Source organism: Phyllobates terribilis, unplaced genomic scaffold (assembly GCF_046119375.1).
Source record: "Phyllobates terribilis strain yellow unplaced genomic scaffold, ASM4611937v1 Scaffold_2__4_contigs__length_985480577, whole genome shotgun sequence".
Classification (NCBI taxonomy): Eukaryota; Metazoa; Chordata; class Amphibia; order Anura; family Dendrobatidae; genus Phyllobates; species Phyllobates terribilis.
In genome coordinates, this window is record NW_027362762.1 from 451,052,417 (window position 1) to 451,073,800 (window position 21,384).

At 40.2% G+C, this 21,384-nt stretch overlaps 1 protein-coding gene across 4 annotated transcripts in view; it reads right to left on the bottom strand.

Moving 5' to 3' along the window:
* The window catches only part of CLTC (clathrin heavy chain), a 69,882-nt gene that overhangs the window by 20,563 nt on the left and 27,935 nt on the right, over positions 1–21,384 (bottom strand). For 2 of the 4 annotated variants that reach the window (XM_073665592.1, XM_073665591.1), the window contains exons 3-14: positions 19,273–19,302; positions 15,601–15,869; positions 13,654–13,815; positions 7,486–7,599; positions 7,123–7,296; positions 6,076–6,273; positions 5,398–5,598; positions 5,111–5,263; positions 4,875–4,997; positions 4,581–4,718; positions 4,325–4,489; positions 3,775–3,955 (exon numbers count right to left, since the gene is read on the bottom strand). In XM_073665592.1, the coding sequence (XP_073521693.1) occupies positions 3,775–3,955; positions 4,325–4,489; positions 4,581–4,718; positions 4,875–4,997; positions 5,111–5,263; positions 5,398–5,598; positions 6,076–6,273; positions 7,123–7,296; positions 7,486–7,599; positions 13,654–13,815; positions 15,601–15,869; positions 19,273–19,302 (1,908 nt within the window). The remainder of the gene's footprint in view (positions 1–3,774; positions 3,956–4,324; positions 4,490–4,580; positions 4,719–4,874; positions 4,998–5,110; positions 5,264–5,397; positions 5,599–6,075; positions 6,274–7,122; positions 7,297–7,485; positions 7,600–13,653; positions 13,816–15,600; positions 15,870–19,272; positions 19,303–21,384) is intronic. The other 2 variants (XM_073665594.1, XM_073665593.1) reach the window with 1 other exon arrangement.

The following is a 21,384-nucleotide window of genomic DNA, read 5'->3' on the forward strand; positions in this document are numbered from 1 at the left end:
CTACTTCCTGTAGGTGGCACTAGAGTTCTAGTCCTCTTCCTCTCTGAAGAGACAATTTTCATCATTATATCCACAAATGTATACCCCAATCATTTCTATGCACACTTTACATTGCGCCATTGTTTTTTTTAGAGCATTCATATGGTAAATATGGCCTGGAAACACTATTTTCCAGGTCAGTATAATTACAGTGACACCAAACTTGTAGTTTTTTTGTTTTATTTTAGTGTTGAACAAAATTGATATTTGTAAAAAAGTCACCACTTTCCGAGACCCGCAACATTCTTTTTTTCTTTTTTTAAAGTCAATTGAGCTTTTTTTTGCACTCAGATGACAACTATACTGATAGCGATTTGGGGTACATGACATTTTGATGGAGCTTTATTTTTTTATGGGTGTTGTGACTGAAAAATATAAATTCTGTTGAATTTATTCTCTCTTTACAATGTCCACTTTTTTTTTTTCAAACTTCTTAATTTCTCACCACTTAAAGGGGTTTTCCCATGAACAAAAGTTCATTTTAATCAATAGATTTTGGAATAATAATAAGTTACACAATTGGATGTGATTAAATAGAATATCCCTGTGCTGAGATAATCTTATAAATGTTCCCCTGTGTACTGTGTAATGGCTGCGTCTGACTGTGCAGGAACATGGTCTGATCATACCACAGCTCCTGGGCAGGGGAAGACTCAGAGTATACAGACATTACAGCAGGGAATCACAAATGATTCTTTTTTTGAAGTAAAACATTGTTGAAAAACAGGCAGTGAAAGGTTTTACCTCACAGAAAGAATCAGCTGTGATCCCTTGCTGTAATGTCTGTATACTCTCTTTTGCTTCCTCCCCTACCCAGGAGCTGTGGTATGATCAGACCATGTTCCTGCACAGTCAGACACAACCAATACACAGGGGCACATTTATAAGATTATCTCAGCACAAGAACATTTTATTTAAGCACATTCAATTGCGGAAGTTATTATTATTCCAAGATCTATTGATTAAAATAAACTTTCCTTTGTGGGAAAACCCCTTTAAAAGCAATTCCAAGAACCGTCTTATTTTTCACAAAGCTAATCTGGACAATCGTGTTTACAGGTCATGTGTTCATGTGTTATCAGAGAGTGAAAGCAGTGAGAACAAAACCCTAAACCTTATGGCATCATAATACCAAATAAAAATATATATACACGGTACACTGTATAGCAAAATGAATGTCATTCAAAACTATAACTCATAAAAAAAAGCCCTCATACGGCTATGTAACCAGAAAAAAGAAAATTGACCATGGAGGCAAGAGGTTAAAATGGGTTTTCCACATCAAGGCAAACCACAGGCAAGCAGGGCATCTGGCTCACTATGAAGCGTTATGTGACCACAAGCATGTCCTTTCCATACTTATGTTCACGTGCCATCTAGGGTCTCATTCTCAATGTTCAGAGAAGCTAGTTGGCATATTACCGCAAACATGCAAATCGTATACAAGTGGTCACCTGAAAACAGTTTGAATTGCCAAGAGCAGCCAAATCCCAACAGCGTGTATATTACACACTATTATTTGATTAACCCCCTTAATTATTTTCACAATTTTCAACAGGATTCCTGTCTTCCCAACAATCATTTGTATGAAGATCACAAGTAATACAAATCAAAATTCTGTAAGCCAATATAATCATTAGCAGTGATCTCCTCACATAGGATTGTTTGTAGGACACAGATCATGTCCTTCCAGCATATCTCACCTGCCAAAAACATCGTAAGTCTACACAATCCAAATGCTGAAAAGAAGCTTTCTGCATTCAGGTATCATTGCAGAACACAGCACACACATTAAGCTCTGTATCGAGAATATCTTTGTGACACTTTGGCGATTTCACTTCAGATGGATTGGGGTGACACTCAAATTGATCTCTTTAATGGCGCAGTATTATGATATCTTTACGTTCCTAAAAGTGCTGCTCTCCATCATTGGCACCTCTTAATTTTTTTCATAGACTGCACAATATCTTCAGAAATAAATAGAAATGTACAAAAGTTCTATCCTCAGATTTTTTTTTTTTTTTTATTAGTGATCCAAAGTAAACTAACAAAACATTGCTTTTCAACTTCCATGTTGCAATTTCAAAGAAAAAAACAGAATAAACCGCATGTGCAGCAATAAAGGCACCCCTAATTAATACTTGGTTGCACACTCTTTGGCATTGCTGACAGCCTCCACATGTTACTTGTAGCCATCTATAAGCTTCTTGCACTTCTCAGCTGGAATTTTTCCCCACTCTTCCTTTGCAGCTTGTTCAAGCTCTTGAATGTTTGCAGGGGTCTTTTCACCAATGGCAGATTTCAGCTCACCCCAAAGATTTTCAATGAGATTAAGGTCAGGACTCATTTCTGGCCATTTTAAAACAGTCCATTTTTTCTTTTTCAACCATTCCTGTGCACTTTTAGATGTGTGCTTTGGGTCATTGTCTTGCTGGAGGACTCATGATCTTCGACTGAAACCAAGTTTTCTTACACTGGGTAGGACATTTTGCTCTAAAATCGCTTGATAATTCTCCGATTTCATGATTCCTGTGATAAGGTTAAGGCCTCCAGTACCTGCTGCAGCAAAGCAATCCCACAGCATTATGGATCCTTCACCATGCTTAACTGTTGGTAAGGTGTTCTTATCCTTATAAGCTTCATTGCACCGTTTATAAACAAACTGTGGCGTTGCATTGCCAAAAATCTCTATTTTTGTTTCATCTGTCCACAGAGCATTTTTCCAGAAGGATTGTGGTTTGTCGAGGTACTCTTTGGCAAAGATCAATCGTTCCTTTTTAGATTTCTTCAGCAATGGTTTCTTCCTTGGCCTTTGCCAATAAAGCTCTGCTTGATTTAGTGTGCGGCGTATGGTACTTGTTGAAACCATGACCCCAGGCTGTCCCAGGTTGGCCTTCAGGTCTTTTGATGTTTGATGTGGTGTTTTTTCCACCATTTGCACCAACCTTTGAAGAGATCTCTTGTCAATTTTCCTCTTTCCCCCACATCCAGGGAGGTTCTTGACTGTTCCATGCTTGGCAAACTTCTTAACATTGCCCACTGTTGAAACTAGGATATCAAGGTCTTTGGAGATGGCATTATACCCTTTGGAGGTCTTGTGTATGCTAATAATAGCAGTTCTGATGTCCTCAGACAGCCATTTTGTCTTCATCATTGTAACAAAAGGAACAGAGCCTACCATGTGGCTTTTTAAAACACTGAAGTCATCATTCATTGGCTAATTCATGTCACATGGGCACCGACAGTCACAGGAGAATTTCTTGTGATTTACCAGGAGAGTCAAAAGGTGTTTCCATACTAAATTAATGTAAAGGATGCAAATACCAGTGACACAACAAGCTTTAGGTTTTCTATTTTCCCTCCCATTGTTTTTTGTTTTAAATTATTGTTTATCATTTGCTCTTTTGTACTGAACACGAGTGCTCTATACAAAAAAACTGTTACACTTGATTCATTTTTTGCAGGAGATATTCCACACTGTGTGTAGTTAAACTTAATGGGTGCTAATAACAATGAGCAGGACGGTATGTGCTTGTTAGTGCTGCAGTGTTAGAGTTGCTGTAAAACTAAATTATAGAATCTAATGACAATTTGTGAGTCATGATCATTAAAAGTCAAATGTTAAAAGAGCCATCTATATAATTACCCACTCTCATAAAGTGCAGAATATTCCTATATTTCCACTTAATTTTTTTGTTTTTCTGTGAATTACATTTCTCTTCCCCCATTACGCACCTTCAAAACTCTTGAATGATTCAAAAAGTTCAATCAGAGACAGTGTAGAAAGCTGCTCATGATATTTGGAGGCTACTTGGACACATATCTGCAGGTTTTGCCGAATGTTTGCAGAAAGCATTGCACGCAAGCACTCAAGGGAGTCTTCAACGGACAAAGAGCCAAAATAATTAACAAGCCACTGGAAATGACAGGGAGAGAAAAAAAAGATGTCATTGATATTCTGTTAGTTTTCTACCTCTGTACATTACACAAAAAAATTACAATAAGCGCACTGAAAGTGAGACACCATGATCGAGGTTACAGCCTCTCTGTGCATTGCACTGGGAGTGTGGGGGCTATCTGTGGAAAGATTTAGTCGCTGCAGCACTCAGTCCTGGAAATGCATACAGCAAAAGTGTTAGATACATATATTACAACAAGGGGCTTTTTAGTGTACTGTATGTAACCAACTTCATTAATGCCAATGCTAAATAAAATATGTTGAAGCCAGAAGATATCTCCAAATTCACAGAATTTTATTTGGCATGTAATCATATGCCGGCCTTACCTCTGGATTGAGAAGATGAGTGTGGACAACTGCTCTCTTAATGTCATATAGATCTGTGAAGTGCTCTAGAGCTCTTTGCAGCAGACCAGCTTTTTCACAAAGCTGGGCAATGTGAGCACGGTCATAGTGTGTAAACATCTGGTTACCCAAAATTGCATCTGCAACCTACAATAAAAACAAAAAAAAATTAGTACTTAAGCTCTATGCCAGTAGCTTGTAATTCAATCCATAAAATGTATCAGTTATGTCAGATTACCTGAGGAGCATGCATTAGGTTCATCTCAAGCAAGCGTGTTTGCAATGGACCTTCGCTAGGACGGTTGTTCTTAAGAGCATCCAGGAGAAAAGCAGTGCACTGCTGGATAAGGTTGTATTCCATAAACACGTCCACAATCTGAGAAAACAAAGTTTGATAATGCAGCATCATACAAGGACTGACACTAATACACTGTTTTATTAACTTGATTGTCCTGGCAACAAGTATCTTATGATGACGTTTTACAGTGTGGAAAAAAAAAAAAAAACAGTCTGCATGGTCAATATTTTTTACCTGTGTTATATCTGCAAGCGGCTCCTCATCCTGAACCAGCATTTGAGCAAATTGTTGGCCTTGATCTGGGTTAATTCTCATGACATTTCTCAGTAGGAAGATCCAGTCAGGGGTGTACCCAACCTGTAGAATGCAAACAAGAGTAGTAAATTCATACAATATCCAATAATTCAATGTAAACTAAATAAAAGAAAATTGTACCCATGTAAAAAGAAGAACTACAGCAACTATCATACCTTTTTAGCATACAGGACAATCTTCTGAACTTGCCCAGTTTCTGCAAAACACTGAATAACCTTGTTAGGAACATTAGCCCTCAAGTAAACACTCAAGGCCAACGTAGGGTCCACAGACTTCACAAGATCTCCCAGCTCCTCTGAACACTCCAGCTGAAAAGAATAACAGCAATACTCAATAATGCTCAACAATATGTCTTTAGAAAACAAGTAAAAGGCTAATGTACTCCACAAGAGAAAGGAAACTTATTACAGTAATGGCTTAGACATAACAAGCTTTGACGCACCTTGTCCTCCTTGAGCCACTTCTCAAGAAGTTGCTTGCGACCCTGCTGCAGTACAGGTCTACATAATTCCAAAGACTCGTATTTATTCAGCTGACCCTGATCTAAGAGGATGCCGAAATACTGTAGCAATGGCGAGGTCTGACCAGGCTGGGCAGGAACACTTTGAAAGCGTCTTATTGTTTCTGGTGTACGAAGAATACCCTGGAGTAAAACAGAAAATGTCAAATATGGAATAACTAAAATCATTTATTGCTTCAATCTGTATTAGTCCATACAACGTTAACATTACCCAGTCAATGCCAAAACACAGGCGTAGGCTATTTTCGCAATAGCCATTTAGCGACATGGCACTAACCTATGCGATGAGCCATGAACAACCATGGATGTCAAAGATGGTCCAGCAAGTCAGTTTATTGAAATCAATCAATCACAGTGTTTTGGGAAAGAAAGTAACACTTGCACTGAGGTTTTACATTTGTGGCATATAGTTTTAGTACTATGCCCCTTTGAGGTTCCTATTGGCAATATGTGGAATACACAGGTAAGCTCATTAAGTAATGCATAGTCCTGGTGTCTTTGTAGTACTGCTAAGCATAATGGATATAAGCTCAAGGGGTCATGGACTTTATAAAAAATAAACAGATTAAAAAAAAAAAAAAGTGATCAATAGCTGCTAACCTTTGGTGCATTTGCAGCCACCTTTGCTGCCTCCGAGTAATTCCCTTGGGCAAAGAGAGCATTAAATTTGCGAGCAAATAGTTCCTCTGCTCCAGCTAGATTGTTGCGGACAGCCATGCGCAGGGCTAGATCCGGGTTCTGCAGGACATTCGTGATATATGGTATAATATTTTCTTCTTCTACACAAACCGAAAGAACCTGAGAGGAAATAAAGCAACAACTTTATTATTAGTAGTTCATACCAAGGATATCACAATATTTCATACATATTAATACAAACTGTGGCAATTCCATTTAAAAGTTCTTAATAAACTAAGTTAAAACCACAAACACATTACAATTGACTTAAAGTTTCCAAAAGACACAATGAGGATATGAGCACGCAAAATCTTTATGATGTCGCCACCCCATCCGAGGCTTTCCTAGACAGAAGATGGCAGTCTTTGTCCCGAAGTGGCTTTGCTGGTGATTTTGCTGGCGTTGTGTGGCAGCCATTTTCTGTGGTTTAAACTACAACTAGCGAGAGGCTTTCTTGCAGAATTCTCCTGATGAATAAACATACTACTCCTTTTAACCTCTCAATGCTTTTGAACCTTGAAGCCGTTAAAAGTAGTAACGGAAAACTGAACATGTGCACAGCAATGTTACCTTTATATTGCTGTGCATTATGTTCATTTTTTGTGGCAATTTCCTGCGCTTTCTCAGGTGGGTTCCAGGTGACATTTGCCTGAAAAAGATGTGGGCACCTACCCTAAAGATTTTGGAAAAGGAAATTGGCTTCAGAATCAGAATTTGTAATATGGTATATATTAATGAAATGTGAAATAACCTACATTTCCCACCTATAATTTGTCTCCTATAAGCTACACATTAAAAGCCATTTGACTATGCAGTGTAACAGCCCATCTACTGTCAAGAAGGCAGCAGAGATGTGCTGTGGCTGTACTGATTGCAGTAGTCTTTTTTTAGGGGGAAAATAACCACTTATCGTATACCAGACCAGCAAGTAACAAAACCAGACAAGCATGAAACTATATCCCAATTTACCTGGCCCTTTCTGTTAACTCCGATAATTCCGGCAGTGGCTTCATGTGGTGCAGTGACAAAAATGGTTTCTCCACTAATCCTGTTCATATAAATGCAAGTGCCAGTTTCAAGGTCATAGAGGTGAATGTAGCCATACTTTGTAATTAAGAAGACAACATCATGTTTTCCACTGATCTATAGATAAAGTAAGAGTAGTTTTATTATACAACTGTGAAAAGAACAGAGCAATGACGACAATTATATATATTTTTCACACGTATGGGATTTGACTATTATTACGTCTTAAGCCCCACATTAGTCTAACGTCGGTCGAAGCTGATATGAATGGGTTCATCCAATAAACAGATTGCAATAAAATCATACCTGCATTGCGACAGGAAAGTCATTCTGGGCTTCTGGGGGAAAGAAAACATCCACTGCCTTCTTGGGAAAAGGCTGGTTTCCAGTGGGTGGTGTTCCAACTTCAATGATATGCAACTGGAAGGTAAAGCACACGAACATGAATCAATGGATAGACAAAGTTGCTCTCATAACCAGTTATTTATATAAAATATATTCTACACTGCTCAAAAAAAATAAAGGGAACACTCAAATAACACATCCTAGATCTGAATGAATGAAATATTTTGTTCTGTACAAAGTTGAATGTGCTGACAACAAAATCACACAAAAATCATCAATGGAAATCAAATTTATTAACCAATGGAGGCCTGGATTTGGAGTCACCCCCAAAATTAAAGTGGAAAAACACACTACAGGCTGATCCAACCAGGGCTGTGGAGTCGGAGTCTGAGTTAGTTTTGGTTGGAGTCTGAGTTGGTAGAAATGTACCGACTCCAGCTTTTAAAAAAAAAAATGTATTAATATTTCATAATTGAACTTTCATATGAATTTTATAAATGTTACTCAAATATATATGTTCTATCAAACTATGAACAACAGTGATAAGCAGTTCTGCTGGAGATAGAGACATTTCTTACATTTCTTACTTCTTGTGTTTCACTGTTTTCCACTGCCCTTATCTAATCTTATACTTGGTTAACCTCATGCTGCCCCAACCCCCCTACTTACAATGTATGAAACTGAAAATGTGTTGCAAATTCTTAGTAGTAAAGCTCCTCCTCTAGACTAGATGTTTACTAGGTGTGCGTCTTCCAAGCATCTCACAGCTGCTACTCAGAAGAGGAAGACTGTAAGTAGTATTATCCTTTCAACAAACTTTGCATCAGTTAACTGTGAGTACATGAGGAATAACAGTATTACTGACCACTATATCAGTTGTACGACCTGGCAATAATTTTGTACAATTGTTTTTAGGAAAAACAATTGTCATTTGGATTGTGAATGTAGAATTAAAAACCTGAGTATGTCAAACAAGCGTCACATTAAATCAGCTGTATTTGAACATTTCACCATCACTCAAGATAGAAAACATTATGTCTGTCAGTGTATGACAAATGACCCAGACGAAAACAAATGCTGTGAAGCCAAGATCAGTGCATATTCAGGCAAAGATAAAAATGCTCCTACCAGAGCTTCTAATCTAAAGAAACATTTACAGCGCTTTCATCCAGAAGTACTGAAAGCAGTGGATGAGAAAGACTGCATCCAAACCAATGAACCAGTGCCCAGCTCTTCCAACCAAACAAAGGAGCAGAGAACTTTGCAGCCATCAGTTGCAAGATATTTTGTCAGTGACAAAGTTACTGTGACAATGACAGTAGATACATTTAAAAAACAGATCATAGAGCTTGTTGTAAAAGATAGTGTGCCTATTTCATTATTTTCACGACCAGCTTTTGTGTGTCTGAATGGGGAAATGGCCCGCAAGCTTGGTGTTTCTCTGGAGAGAGAGAGTATTAGAAAATTAGTAATCGAAGAAGCTTTTAAACAAAAGGAAGAACTTAAAAAAACTCTCAAGGGATGCTTTCTGTTTCTTAAAATGGATGCCTGCACACGTCACAGAGTGAACTATTTTGTCATCAATGTCCGATTTGTTTGTGACAAAAATGAAATAGTTACCAAGACATTGGCAGTAAAAGACACCAAAGCTCATCACACCAGTGAGTTTCTCCAGGTCTTGGTGGAAAAGGTTCTGCAAGACTATGAACTTAAAAAAGAGCAAGTTCTTTCTGTCGTAACTGACAATGCTTCAAATATAAGTACTATTAAGCTAATGAATGAGAGTAATGATGGTGACCAGCAGCTAGAAGAACATTCTGGGTCCACAGACACAGAAATGTTTGAAATAGAGGAACACAGTATTGTAACTGAGGAGCAAACTGAAGTTGCTTCAGATGAACAGCAACATGATAGTTTAGATGATCTTGTTGAAACTGTGTCAATACGTTCTTTCATTCATCACATGCGCTGTGTTCTGCATACGCTACAGCTGGCTATAAGACAGTCTGCAAGAAGGACATGCTGCTGCACTAATTGGCAAGGTGAGAAAATTGGCTACTGTTGCCAGAACCCCTAAAGTTGATTCAATTTTGAAGAGACGTGCTGGAAAAGGGGCAATTATTGATCAAGCCACACGATGGGGCAGTACTTACTTAATGATTCAGCGCTTGGTTGAACTGAAAACCTTTCTTGTAGACATGGCTAACCCTCAACTGACGCTAAATGAAAGTCAGTGGAATCAGGTGACTGAGCTGGAAAAATTGCTAGAGCACCCATTTACAGTGACTAAAAAATTACAAGCAGAGGACTTAACTCCAGGTATTTTCTTAAAGGAGTGGAAGAACCTCATGTTTCGCCTGTCCCAAAGAGGAGGGTTAATTGCAAGTGGCATTGCTACATCAATGAAACGGAGAGAGGAGCTACTATTACAGAATAACATTCTTTTGGCAGCTGTTTATGTAGACCCAATGCATCGGATTCCTCTAGATGATCAACAGCTAACTAAAGGAAAAGAAGCTCTGTTTGAAATAGCAGTAAGGATGAAAGTGTTGCAGAACAGTCAGGAGGAACAAGAAGAATTTGGTCGTCCTGCCACATCTTCACCCTCATCATCAACTGATGAATTTAATTTCGAAAAATATTTGGATCACAAGGACCGTGCAAAGCTTTCCCGCATAGAAGAAGAGTCATCCCCATCAAAGAACACAGCCAGTACATTTCAGCAGAATTTTTCATGTGCACTAAAAGAAATTGAGAAATTTGACCGTTCATCAAAAATAACAGTGCAACAAGCGATTCCTCTGTATCCTGACATTGTCAGAGATGTTGCCCGAGTGGTTACTGCTTTGCCACCAACCCAAGTTAGTGTAGAGAGGTTGTTCTCTGCTCTCAAAATAATTAGTTCAGATTTGAGGGCATCCATGAAGGAGGATCTGACAGAGGCAATACTTTTTCTGAGGACAAATTTATAGATTTCTTCTTATTAACTGCATAACAGTGTTTATTGCATATTTAATTACAAGAGTTTAGAAAAGTTTATAAAAGTTATTTGCTATATTCTAATTGTATTCTAATAAATATAGTTTTTGCTCTAAGTGGTCTGATTACTTATATGATGGTGAGAAACTGAATAAGCACGATATTAATATTTTACAACAGTAAATTTATTGTTACAAATTGGCCATTTATGAAGGAGTCGGAGTCGCAACTGTGGCTTACCGACTCCACAGCCCTGGATCCAACTTTGATGTAATGTCCTTAAAACAAGTCAAAATGAGGCTCAGTATTGTGTGTGGCCTCCACGTGCCTGTATGACCTCCCTACAACGCCTGGGCATGCTCCTGATGAGGTTGCGGATGGTCTCCTGTGGGATCTCCTCCCAGACCTGGACTAAAGCATCCGCCAACTCCTGGACAGTCTGTGGTGCAACGTGACGTTGGTGGATGGAGCGAGACATGATGTCCCAGATGTGCTCAATCGGATTCAGGTCTGGGGAACGGACGGGCCAGTCCATAGCTTCAATGCCTTCATCTTGCAGGAACTGCTGACACACTCCAGCCACATGATGTCTGGCATTGTCCTGCATTAGGAGGAACCCAGGGCCAACCCCACCAGCATATGGTCTCACAAGGGGTCTGAGGATCTCATCTCGGTACCTAATGGCAGTCAGGCTACCTCTGGCGAGCACATGGAGGGCTGTGCGGCCCTCCAAAGAAATGCCACCCCACACCATTACTGACCCACTGCCAAACCAGTCATGCTGAAGGATGTTGCAGGCAGCAGATCCCTCTCCACGGCGTCTCCAGACTGTCACGTCTGTCACATGTGCTCAGTGTGAACCTGCTTTCATCTGTGAAGAGCACAGGGCGCCAGTGGCGACTTTGCCAATCCTGGTGTTCTGTGGCAAATGCCAAGCGTCCTGCACGGGGTTGTGCTGCGAGCACCACCCCCATCTGTGGACATCGGGCCCTCATAGAGTCGGTTTCTAACAGTTTGTGCAAACACATGCACATCTGTGGCCTGCTGGAGGTCATTTTGCAGGGCTCTGGCAGTTCTCCTCCTGTTCCTCCTTGCACAAAGGAGGAGGTAACGGTTCTGCTGCTGGGTTCTTGCCCTCCTATGGCTCCCTCCACATCTCCTGGTATCTGCTCTATGCTCTGGACACTGTGCTGACAGACACAGCTACCCTTCTTGCCACAACTCGCACTGATGTGCCATCCTGGATGAACTGCACTACCTGAGCAACTTCTGTGAGTTGTACTGTAGACACCGCCTCATGCTACTGTACCTCTAGGGGTGAGAGCAATGGCAAAATGAAAAAGTGACCAAAACAACAGCCAAAAAGGATGAGAACAGAGAAATGGTCTGTGGTCACCACCTGCAGAACCACTCCTTTATAGGGGGTATCTTGCTAATTACCTATCATTTCTACCAGTTGTTTGTTCCATTTACACAACAGCAGGAGAACTTGATTCACAATCAGTGCTGCTTCATAACTGGACAGGTAGATTTCACAGAAGTGTTACTGACTTGGAGTTGCATTGTATTGTATTAAGTGTTCCCTTTATTTTTTTGAGCAGTGTATATATTAAAGCCTAATCGAAATTTGGGAAAAGAACTGCAGAATTTTAAGTTTTTGCAAACAAAAATAAACAAAATCACCACATATTACAAAAAAACAGTGCAATATACATTTTACAAAATGTGCCATAATCCCTAATTTTGCATGGTTTTTCAATATTAGTGGTAAAAAGGAAGATGGAAACTATTTTACTACATCTAGATAGCTGAAGGTTGTGGTTTGTGATTTATAGGTACCACTGATGTGAGGGCATGTAAAGATCCAACAGGTTTTAAAAACAGTGAGTGCAAATAAAACAAATTAAAACGGTGCATTGAGTTTGATAAAAAAAAATCAAAAGTAATTACAAAGTTTTATATCTGCCAGTTATAATACAATATATAAGCTTTGGCTACACTTCAGATTAGTCACAGGCAATATACTGTAGTACACTAGGTTTATTTATACAAAGTAACACTTTATAAATTGTTAATTTTTGTTTTTAGACTCTTCCATGAATTAAAGGGGTTGTCTATGCTTTCCAGAAAAAACTGAAATCACTGACTGCAGAGGCCCTCCTATTCTGGCACAGGGAGTGGGCAGTCATGTGAGGCGGTCATGTGACAGCAAGTATGAGATATTGATACTCCCAGCCACATTCAGATTAGACTGTATCCAGCCTTGCTCAATACACTTCTATTAAACGAGACAGCTCACATCTAGGCAGAATGTGGCAGTGAGTATGCATCTCGCATATTTGAAGTCTTATGACTGCTCGGTCTCGCCGCCAGCAATGGAGAGTTCTCACAGCATGCACTGTCTCACAAGTCTGCAGTCATGTAGAGTGACTGCAGACTTTTGTGAAAAACTTTCAAAAGGCTATAGACTTGTTTAACCAAATTGCATTTTTTTTTTTATCTTTTTGTTTTACAAAAAATAAATTTTTATAATAGCGTTTTAGACTGCATTCACACATGTGACAAGAAAATCAATGTAACAAGTCTGTGTGCCGTCCAAGAACAAAAAAACGGACAGTACAGGCTAAGTTCGTGGGAAAACTCCTTTAAGAGTCATGGGATAAATTAAAAGCTTAGACAATCTACATCCTCCAGTATATAAAAAAAGGGATGCAAAACAGATGACAAGGGAAGAAAAAAAAAGTCTGTTTTACAGAAATGTGTGAATGTCGCCTTATTCTGCAGCTTTTAAGCTATGTTTTTATCATAAATCATTTCAGAGGCTCGTACTATGCTGGAGACGAGGGCTGGAGGCCGAGCTGTCAGGGGAGCTCTTACAGATATGCCAGTGAACAGCATTCTGCAGCTTGCCATGTATTTTCATACAAAAGCTACAGAAGCCAAATTGGTTGAAAAATTTTAATAAAACTCAATTGCAAAAATGATTTTCAGGCAAATACAGATGTATTCAATATAAAAAAAAATAAAAAAAAATAGATTGTCTAGAGTGATATAAAAATGCTTTTTAGTTGACACTGATGACAAAGTAATCAATCTGAAATGGCCAAGTATCCCGGTACAAGGTCACTACGGTGACTGAACTAACTTTACCTTTCCTCCTGCCTGGCCTCTAACTGCGAAGCAGAACAGCGTCGACTCTTCGGAATTCCCTTCCATTTTAAACTGAGCAAAGCTGGCAGCATGGCCTTCAATGGGCTGCGACACTTTCCTGTCCACAGAGTACAGCTGCATGGCGCCAACAACACGGTTTTGCTGTGTAAAATAATTCAAAATAGGTCAGTCTATTAAACCAAAGCATAAAAATGACAAGACAATATCCCAAAGCTAAAGAGATTTACAGTATTACATTGGTTTGAAAGTAATCAAACTAGATTTGATAGCACGAATGGGAATAAACAGTTGCAATAACAGCAGAGATTTGCTACAAAGCTGTAATCCATGCAATTGAAGACAATTTTTACAGCACAACTACAAAACTTTAAACTACACAGTGTACACCACCGGGCTGGCTACACTATAGAGTAGAAGAAAAACGTATATCATTGCCCTCGAACAGATGAATGGGAATATATGTTTGATAATCCAGGCTTTACTTTTCCATACAGTAAAGAGACACCAATACAGTTTTAGCCACACAGATTTTTCTACATGCCAAATATCACATTAGCTTTTAATATGGAGTGACTAGCTCTGAGCTGTTGATGTTTCTACACCCACAAAGTAGCATCAGAGGATGAGTCATGCTAATAGATAGGCTTTGGAATGGGATTATATTCATGTAATGCATTGTGGAGACCTTAAAACAAGCCTTTCTTCAGCTCCGCGCCTTTACAACACAATAATTTGCATAAAGTAATCTGAAAATCAGGACAACTACTGAAAAATGTGTCTTAGGCTATGTGCCCACGATGCAGAAATGCTCAGGATTTTTCCTGAGCGTTTCTGCATCTCCCTGGCAGAAAAAACGCATGCGGATTGTACATGCGTTTTCCTGCCAGGGACAGCATGGATTTACATAGTGTGACCTTAAAGAATGTTTAAAAATAAAAAAATAAATCTATACTTACCTTCTGATGGCCCCCGCAGTCTTGCTTCGCTCCGTCCTGGCTTGCCGGCAGCTCGCGAACACTACACTGAAGGACCTGCCGTCACATGACTATGACGTCAGCGCATGTCCTTCAGTCCACCGCGATCTGCCGGCAAGGGAGGACAAGCGCAGCGGGGGCAATCAGAAGGTAAATATTTTATTTTATTCTTTTTTTACAGGTTCTATGGTACTCGGGTCCGGAGGAGAGTCTCCTGTCCTCCAGACCCGGGTACCATCCGCACATTGAAACGCTTGGATTCTGCATGTACAGATGTAGTGATGCGGAATCCAAGCGATTCAATGCAAGTCAATGGCGGCGAAAACGCAGCGCTTCCGCAAAATAATTGGTAGTGCTGCGTTTTTTTCCGCAATGATAACCCGCAGCGGACATTTCCGCAGCATGTGCACAGCACATGCGGATCATCATTGGGGAACATGGCAGGCCTTCTACCAAGCGTTTGCGGAAACGCTTAAAAAACGCATTGTGGGCACAGTCTTAATAAGGATTATGGACGCCGCCATAGAGTAGACTCTGCTGAGGATGAGTAAGACCATCAGGGGTTATTGCTTTAGGGAGTTTGGGTTATCCATGTGTCACAAAGAAAATAACTTCTTTTGTGCTATAGGGGAAATGTGCATTTGGTAGCATTTACCCAAGGCAAAATCCCCTCTTTAATGGGGATCCTGGGATTCAATCTCATATTAAAGGGCTGTTTGTGGCGAGACAGGCAGGGAACGAGCATACACACATCCACTCCAATCAAGACGGCCCATTATTGTGGGCTTCAGAGCCCAATAGACCATGGGATTGCTGGGTGTCCTTACAGTCAGACTGAGCAATCAGTTATGGCCTAGCCCTCGGGTAAGGGATAAAGTATTACTCCCAAAAAAGACATGTAAACCACCAATAAAAGCTAGAGAAATGTAAAACAACCTTTGCTCGTGTTTACCTGGGCAGAGATTCCAGTAAGAAGCAGCCACTTCTGTTTAGCATCTGTTCGGTAGTTAATGATCTGGCATCCTGCCAGGCTGGAGTGCCGATCAAACATCTTTACTGGCTGCGATTCCCCCTCCATGCTCCAATGATATACAGCATTGTCAGTTACTAGAGCAACAGTGTTCAGCGAGATCCACTTCCAGAAGGTGACGTCGTCGGTCATGGTGTGAGCCTTCATTTTACTTTTCATTTCAATGTTAAAGATCTGGAGGGTTTTCCCAGCTGAAAACAGAAAAACAGGCACAATTTTTTTTTCCCCCCATGAAGCCATTCCCCCCCACCCTGCAACCACAGCAGATGTAATATTTTATGCCAGTTTCCATCATGCAGAAATAACATGGTTGTAGTTCATGATGCATTATGTTTAACAAAAATGCTACAAAAAAGGATCTAAAATGTAAAAACAAGATCACTGGGATAATTGTAAAAGGAAACACCTCTACAGAAAAGGCATTGATACTGTGCATTGGAGAAAACATTTGGAAATTGGTTTAACAAAGAGTTAACCAATTTGATTAAAAAAAGTATGGAAACACAGCTTTCTCTGCCATGCTAGCAAACCAATCATGGCTCATCCCCCAGGAGCCCCAAGCATTAACCCAGTGTCTACCAATCATTTACATTGCTTTCATTAAAAAATTTCCAGAAGCAATATACTGCCATCTAAAACCATTTATAATCTCAACCCTCAGATAGCTTAAAGGGGTTGTCTAGTTTTTACTGCAACTAAATATGCTGCTTACACATAGAGCCAAAGGGGAAATCCAGGATGACAAAGAAAAAAAGTCAGCTTTTTACATCAGAAACCTCACCAGTCTTGTCTATGGGCAGTATCTAGTATTACAGCTCGATTATTCTATATAGGGACAGAGCTGCAATACAAGACACAGACCACAGACAAGAGGGGTGAGGTTTCAGGGAATTAAAAGAAGAAAAAAAAAAGTATTTTTTATAACCCTGGAAACCCCCTTATGACCATGTGCACTAGTCCTCATCGTAACTCCCATGTCTTTCTCTTCATATCTGCTTGTTACCATTTAATGGAAATATTCTCATTTACATCCAGAGGCTGGAGACTTCTTGATGGGGCCCTGCTCACACAGCTGGGGGGATTGTTACATTGTATTGGGGAGCTCATCCTAAAGTCCAGTAGAGAAAGTTGTGCTGCTGCATACAGGTCAAGCCCATAATGACAAAACCTGCAGTCCTACTATTGTGTTCACATGCTGTAGCCATATTGCAGCAGTCCTTGAGATTTTCACAAATCCACAGTAAAATGTTACGTTTTGTGGAGATAGGACTACAAAGGGGCTGGTTCAGGCATGCATATATTTGGCCAGAGTGCGACCATGGGCGCTACATAATACACACTAGCCAGTAATTTAACCATGTGCCTGTGCACTCACCTAATGTAAATTTAAGACTATTTTGAGCATCTAAGTGTAAATAGTCAATACTGTCACTCAACGGTAGCAAGCAGAGATCTTGAAGAATAATGAGTATTTGGGGAAAAAAACACTTGCATAACTTTCTTGCTCAATGGATAAGCCATGGCAAGACAAATCCCAGGGTGCTCTAGATGGCTTCTAAAGTCTACAGTAAATTTGTTGACCCCTGAATAGTGTTATCTACATAACACTTTACAACCCTTTTAATACTGTAATGTAATAAATATTTCAGAAACCAGTGAAGTATCCTTTTGCTTTCATTTACATAAAACTATGTTCCCATCACTTTCATTAGGCAAATGTTGACAACAACAAGCAAGGAAATGATTGAAAATGCAAATCATTTAGCTAAAGTGGTAAATACAATGGGATGCTGATATTTCTAGAATAGAGGCACATGAAGGCAGCCATGTCTTATTGATTTGGGTATAATTTTTCATCTGGAGGTGGGGGAATGGGCTGTGGAGGGTAGAGATTTACTTTTGACCACATCAAAAATCTGTGCAATATACTGAAGGGCAGATATATCAGTTACATTAGGAGATAAAAAAAAAAAAAAAAAAAGATAGGACTATAGCCAGCTGAAATTATCCCCAATGGATGAACAGACATGTTATTTCATTGAAACACACATCCTAGATTCCCTTTGCAGCCTAAACAGCAGATTATGTCAAATCAGCAGTGGTGATCCGTCACATTTCACATCAATGGTGTCTAATGGATTCGTCACCACTCTAGGAAAGTAGGCAAAGCTGTGGGGGGGACTTGTTTAAAGGGAGTTTGTTAGCATAGAATTACTGATACGAGCAAGTACAGGCGCTCGGTGCAGCCTTGGCGTGCCCAAACAGTACAGTGCACCAGCCCATCTACTTGTTTTCCCGTTATCTCCACTCCCCTCTGCTTTGATTGACAGCTCTAGCTTCATACAGTCAGACATGGGCAGAGATAGATGGAAAACAAGTAGGTGGAAGGTGCACTTAAATGTTGGTCTCGCCAAGAATGCACCAAGCGCCTGTACTTTGTCTGAACAGTCATTCTATGCTTACCTTTAATTCTATAATATTTCCTGCAGTCTGTTTCATTTCTTCTACATTTGCTGTACCATTTTGAATTACATCCTACAGTCCCCATGGCATGCAAATTAGTCGATAGTCTGATTTATATGAGACACAGGGTCTCTCAACTCAACCCCGACGCCAGGACAGGAAAAGGATCCAGCTATTGGAATTTAAATTACATATCTTTGCTAACCACCGAGCTAGATTGCTAGTGGAGAACTCTGGCAGTGGCTCTCTCGTAAAAAAACAAACAAACAAAAAAAAAAACAACCCTACAAGTGAGCGGAACAGAGTGTTTGTGTGTATGGAGGAGTCAGGAGTAATAGTCTATAGAAAGAGGTTTTGGTCGACAGCTATCTAATGAGCGTAGGGGACTTAAGTAGGCACTAATTTCTCTTAGCATTTTAAGTCTATGGCCTCGATTTCGCACCGGTCTAATGAGGATGCGTGATGGAGTCAGGCGCTCCTGATTCATTTTGGCGCACACCTCTAAACAAATCCAGTGTGTCTGAAAAGTGTGGTGTGCCTCACCTTGCTGGGGACTGGAGTAAGATTTGTGGCGTAAGGAACTGACCTACTCATCATAAATTTGACGAGTATGGGTTACCTCGACCCCATCCAGCCCAGTTTGTTGGAGCTGAGCAGAAAAGTCACCAAAATGTTAGAGCAGTCTCAGGTAGTGCCAAAATTTTGCAAGTTTTCAAAGCCTTTTATGCCAGAATTCTGGAGTAAAAGCTTTGATGAATTGGGGCCTTTGTACTCACATCTGTGAGCAGCTTTAGCAAAGACCATTATCTGTCGCAGCAAAGAGTTAGGTAGGAGTTACAAAGCCCTACTCAAGAAATGTAGTTCAGCTACGCCTAAATAAAGAAATTCACACATACATTTCCCGAAACTGGGAAGCAGCAGCCACCTCTCATAGGAGAAATGAAATGCCGATCACACATCAATTCATAGCCCAGAAAGCAAGGGGAAGTGCTAACAAATGCTGCGCTAATCACCCTGATCTCTCCCGGCTACATACCCAGAATAGCACAACCCTAGCCAGATTTCATTGGGATTACTGAGCAAGCATACATTGTTAGTACTGTACATCTAGGTCTACATGGTGATACTTACACTGCGCTGAGGCATTCTCTGCTGTGCCTGCTTCAAAAAAAGAATTAAAAAGATTGCAATCACTTTAAAAAGAGCTACTTAACTGTACATTCATAATAAATAACTACGTTTACTGATGGTTTAGAGGTACACCAGTTGAATATCCCTGTTTGTTTTGTCACGAGGGTACATGGTATAGGTAACTTTAACTCTTAATGTGCCTGTACACCTTAGATAGCTGCCAGCCAAACGCTTGATCTCTCAACACATTAATGCATTTACAGTATGGAGAAGAAAAAAAAATGCAGCTGCAAGATACCTCTGACTGCGGCTTATATCCTGGGAGAGAAAAAGGATCAGGCAATTGAATTTACGCTGGCCGATGAGTCTCCTCAATACTATCTTTAGGAAGAGAGTTGTGAGCTTTCCATACACATTAGATGGTCGGCAGCTTTGGCTGACTTTAATACAATGTGTTTGGGGACATAAACATAACACTGAAAAATGAGTATACAGGAAACTATATAGACAATATGATGGAAATAAATTGTATTTGCTTACAGAGATCGGAATTGACAAAAAACATCCAAAATGAAAGTCAAAGCCAATGGTGAATTGACATTCTATCAAAGTGACCTCAACAAAACTCTTCAGGTTCTGATTTACTGAATTATAGCTATTATCTTAAAAGCTGTCAGCTATCCTAACTGGACTTTCTTTGTACTGATGTGTAGATGGGAATAGTCAGTATGCAGGGAGAGGAAAATGGACTGGCAATAATGTACGCTTAAAAGTGAATAAGTCAGTAACTTCATATATGGATATGCAGGTCTTTGAAATGTATATCCATCAACACCTTTATATCGTCTATCGGCTGCTGCATTCCCGAGTAACTAGAATTTTAATTCATAAGCAAATAAGGCATTAAACAGGTTGTCCACTACTTGTTTATTGATGAATTATCCTCAGAGTAGACTATAAATATATCAGTGGGTGGTGTGACACCCCCAACAAACAGCTGTTACCGACTTAAGAGGCTGCTGGAAGTTCTCAGATGCTGCTGGCTACTATTGTTTTGATGGAGCTGCTGTGTTCCGGTGGTATCCAAGAACTTCCAGCAGGGGTGGGGATGCCAGGTGTTGCACCCTCATCGATCACATATTGATGGCCTATCATGAAGATAAGACATCAATAAAAAAAAAAAGTAATTGTTAACCTCTAAGTGCTCGGGTGTGAGAGCACTTAAGGAGCCACTACCTCCAAAGATTGTTTCCCCAACCACCACCAGCCTCTTTAGCTTGACTGTTTATGTGTTGCCATGAGCCAGGCAATGAATTCAAAGTGAACAGACAGTGCATTATTCAGCTAAAGAAGCTGGTGTTGGGCGGGGAAGTAACCAGGGAGAGAGGCTCTAAGTGGTCACACACTGAGGACTTGAAGCCTAATTTGCATATGAATTAAACCACTAATTATTCTGAAATGCAGCAACAGAGAAAATAAATAAAGAGGTCGATGGATTTAAAGACCTGCATGTCTGTATGCATTTGTGGTTTCGATGGATTGATCTTACTGGAAACCTTGGGGTACTGTTCAGTGTATAATTTTAGTGGAAGACTATATGCCATGGTACAGGCTTGCAATTGCATAAGTCATCTATTGACTTGCTAATATAGACCAGAGCGAAGGAGGCCAGAGCTCAAAAAGGCAGCAACAAAACATGGAAGGCCAGGTGGGCCTGCTTTAAAGAGCACCTGTCAGCAGGATTGTGCTCAGTAAACTACATAAACTGTCAGGTGGGCGACATTACCCTGATTAAAATGATACCTTGGTTGATGAAATCCGTCCTGTGGTTCTTGTATAATCTTTACTTTCAGTTTGGAGATAATGATCTGCTCGTGCTCCAGGGCTGCCTGTGGGGGGAGCTCCATCTGGTGCTCTGCTTACATATTCATCTGTATGCTCTTATGGCAGCTCACTGTGCCTTCACTGACCTGCCTCCTATTTTACATAATGCATCTAGTAGTGCGGGGCTAGGTAAAATAGGAGGCAGGTCAGTGAACGATCAGTGAGCTGTCATAAGAGCATACAGATGAATAAGTAAGCAGAGCACCAGATAGAGTGCCCCCCACAGGT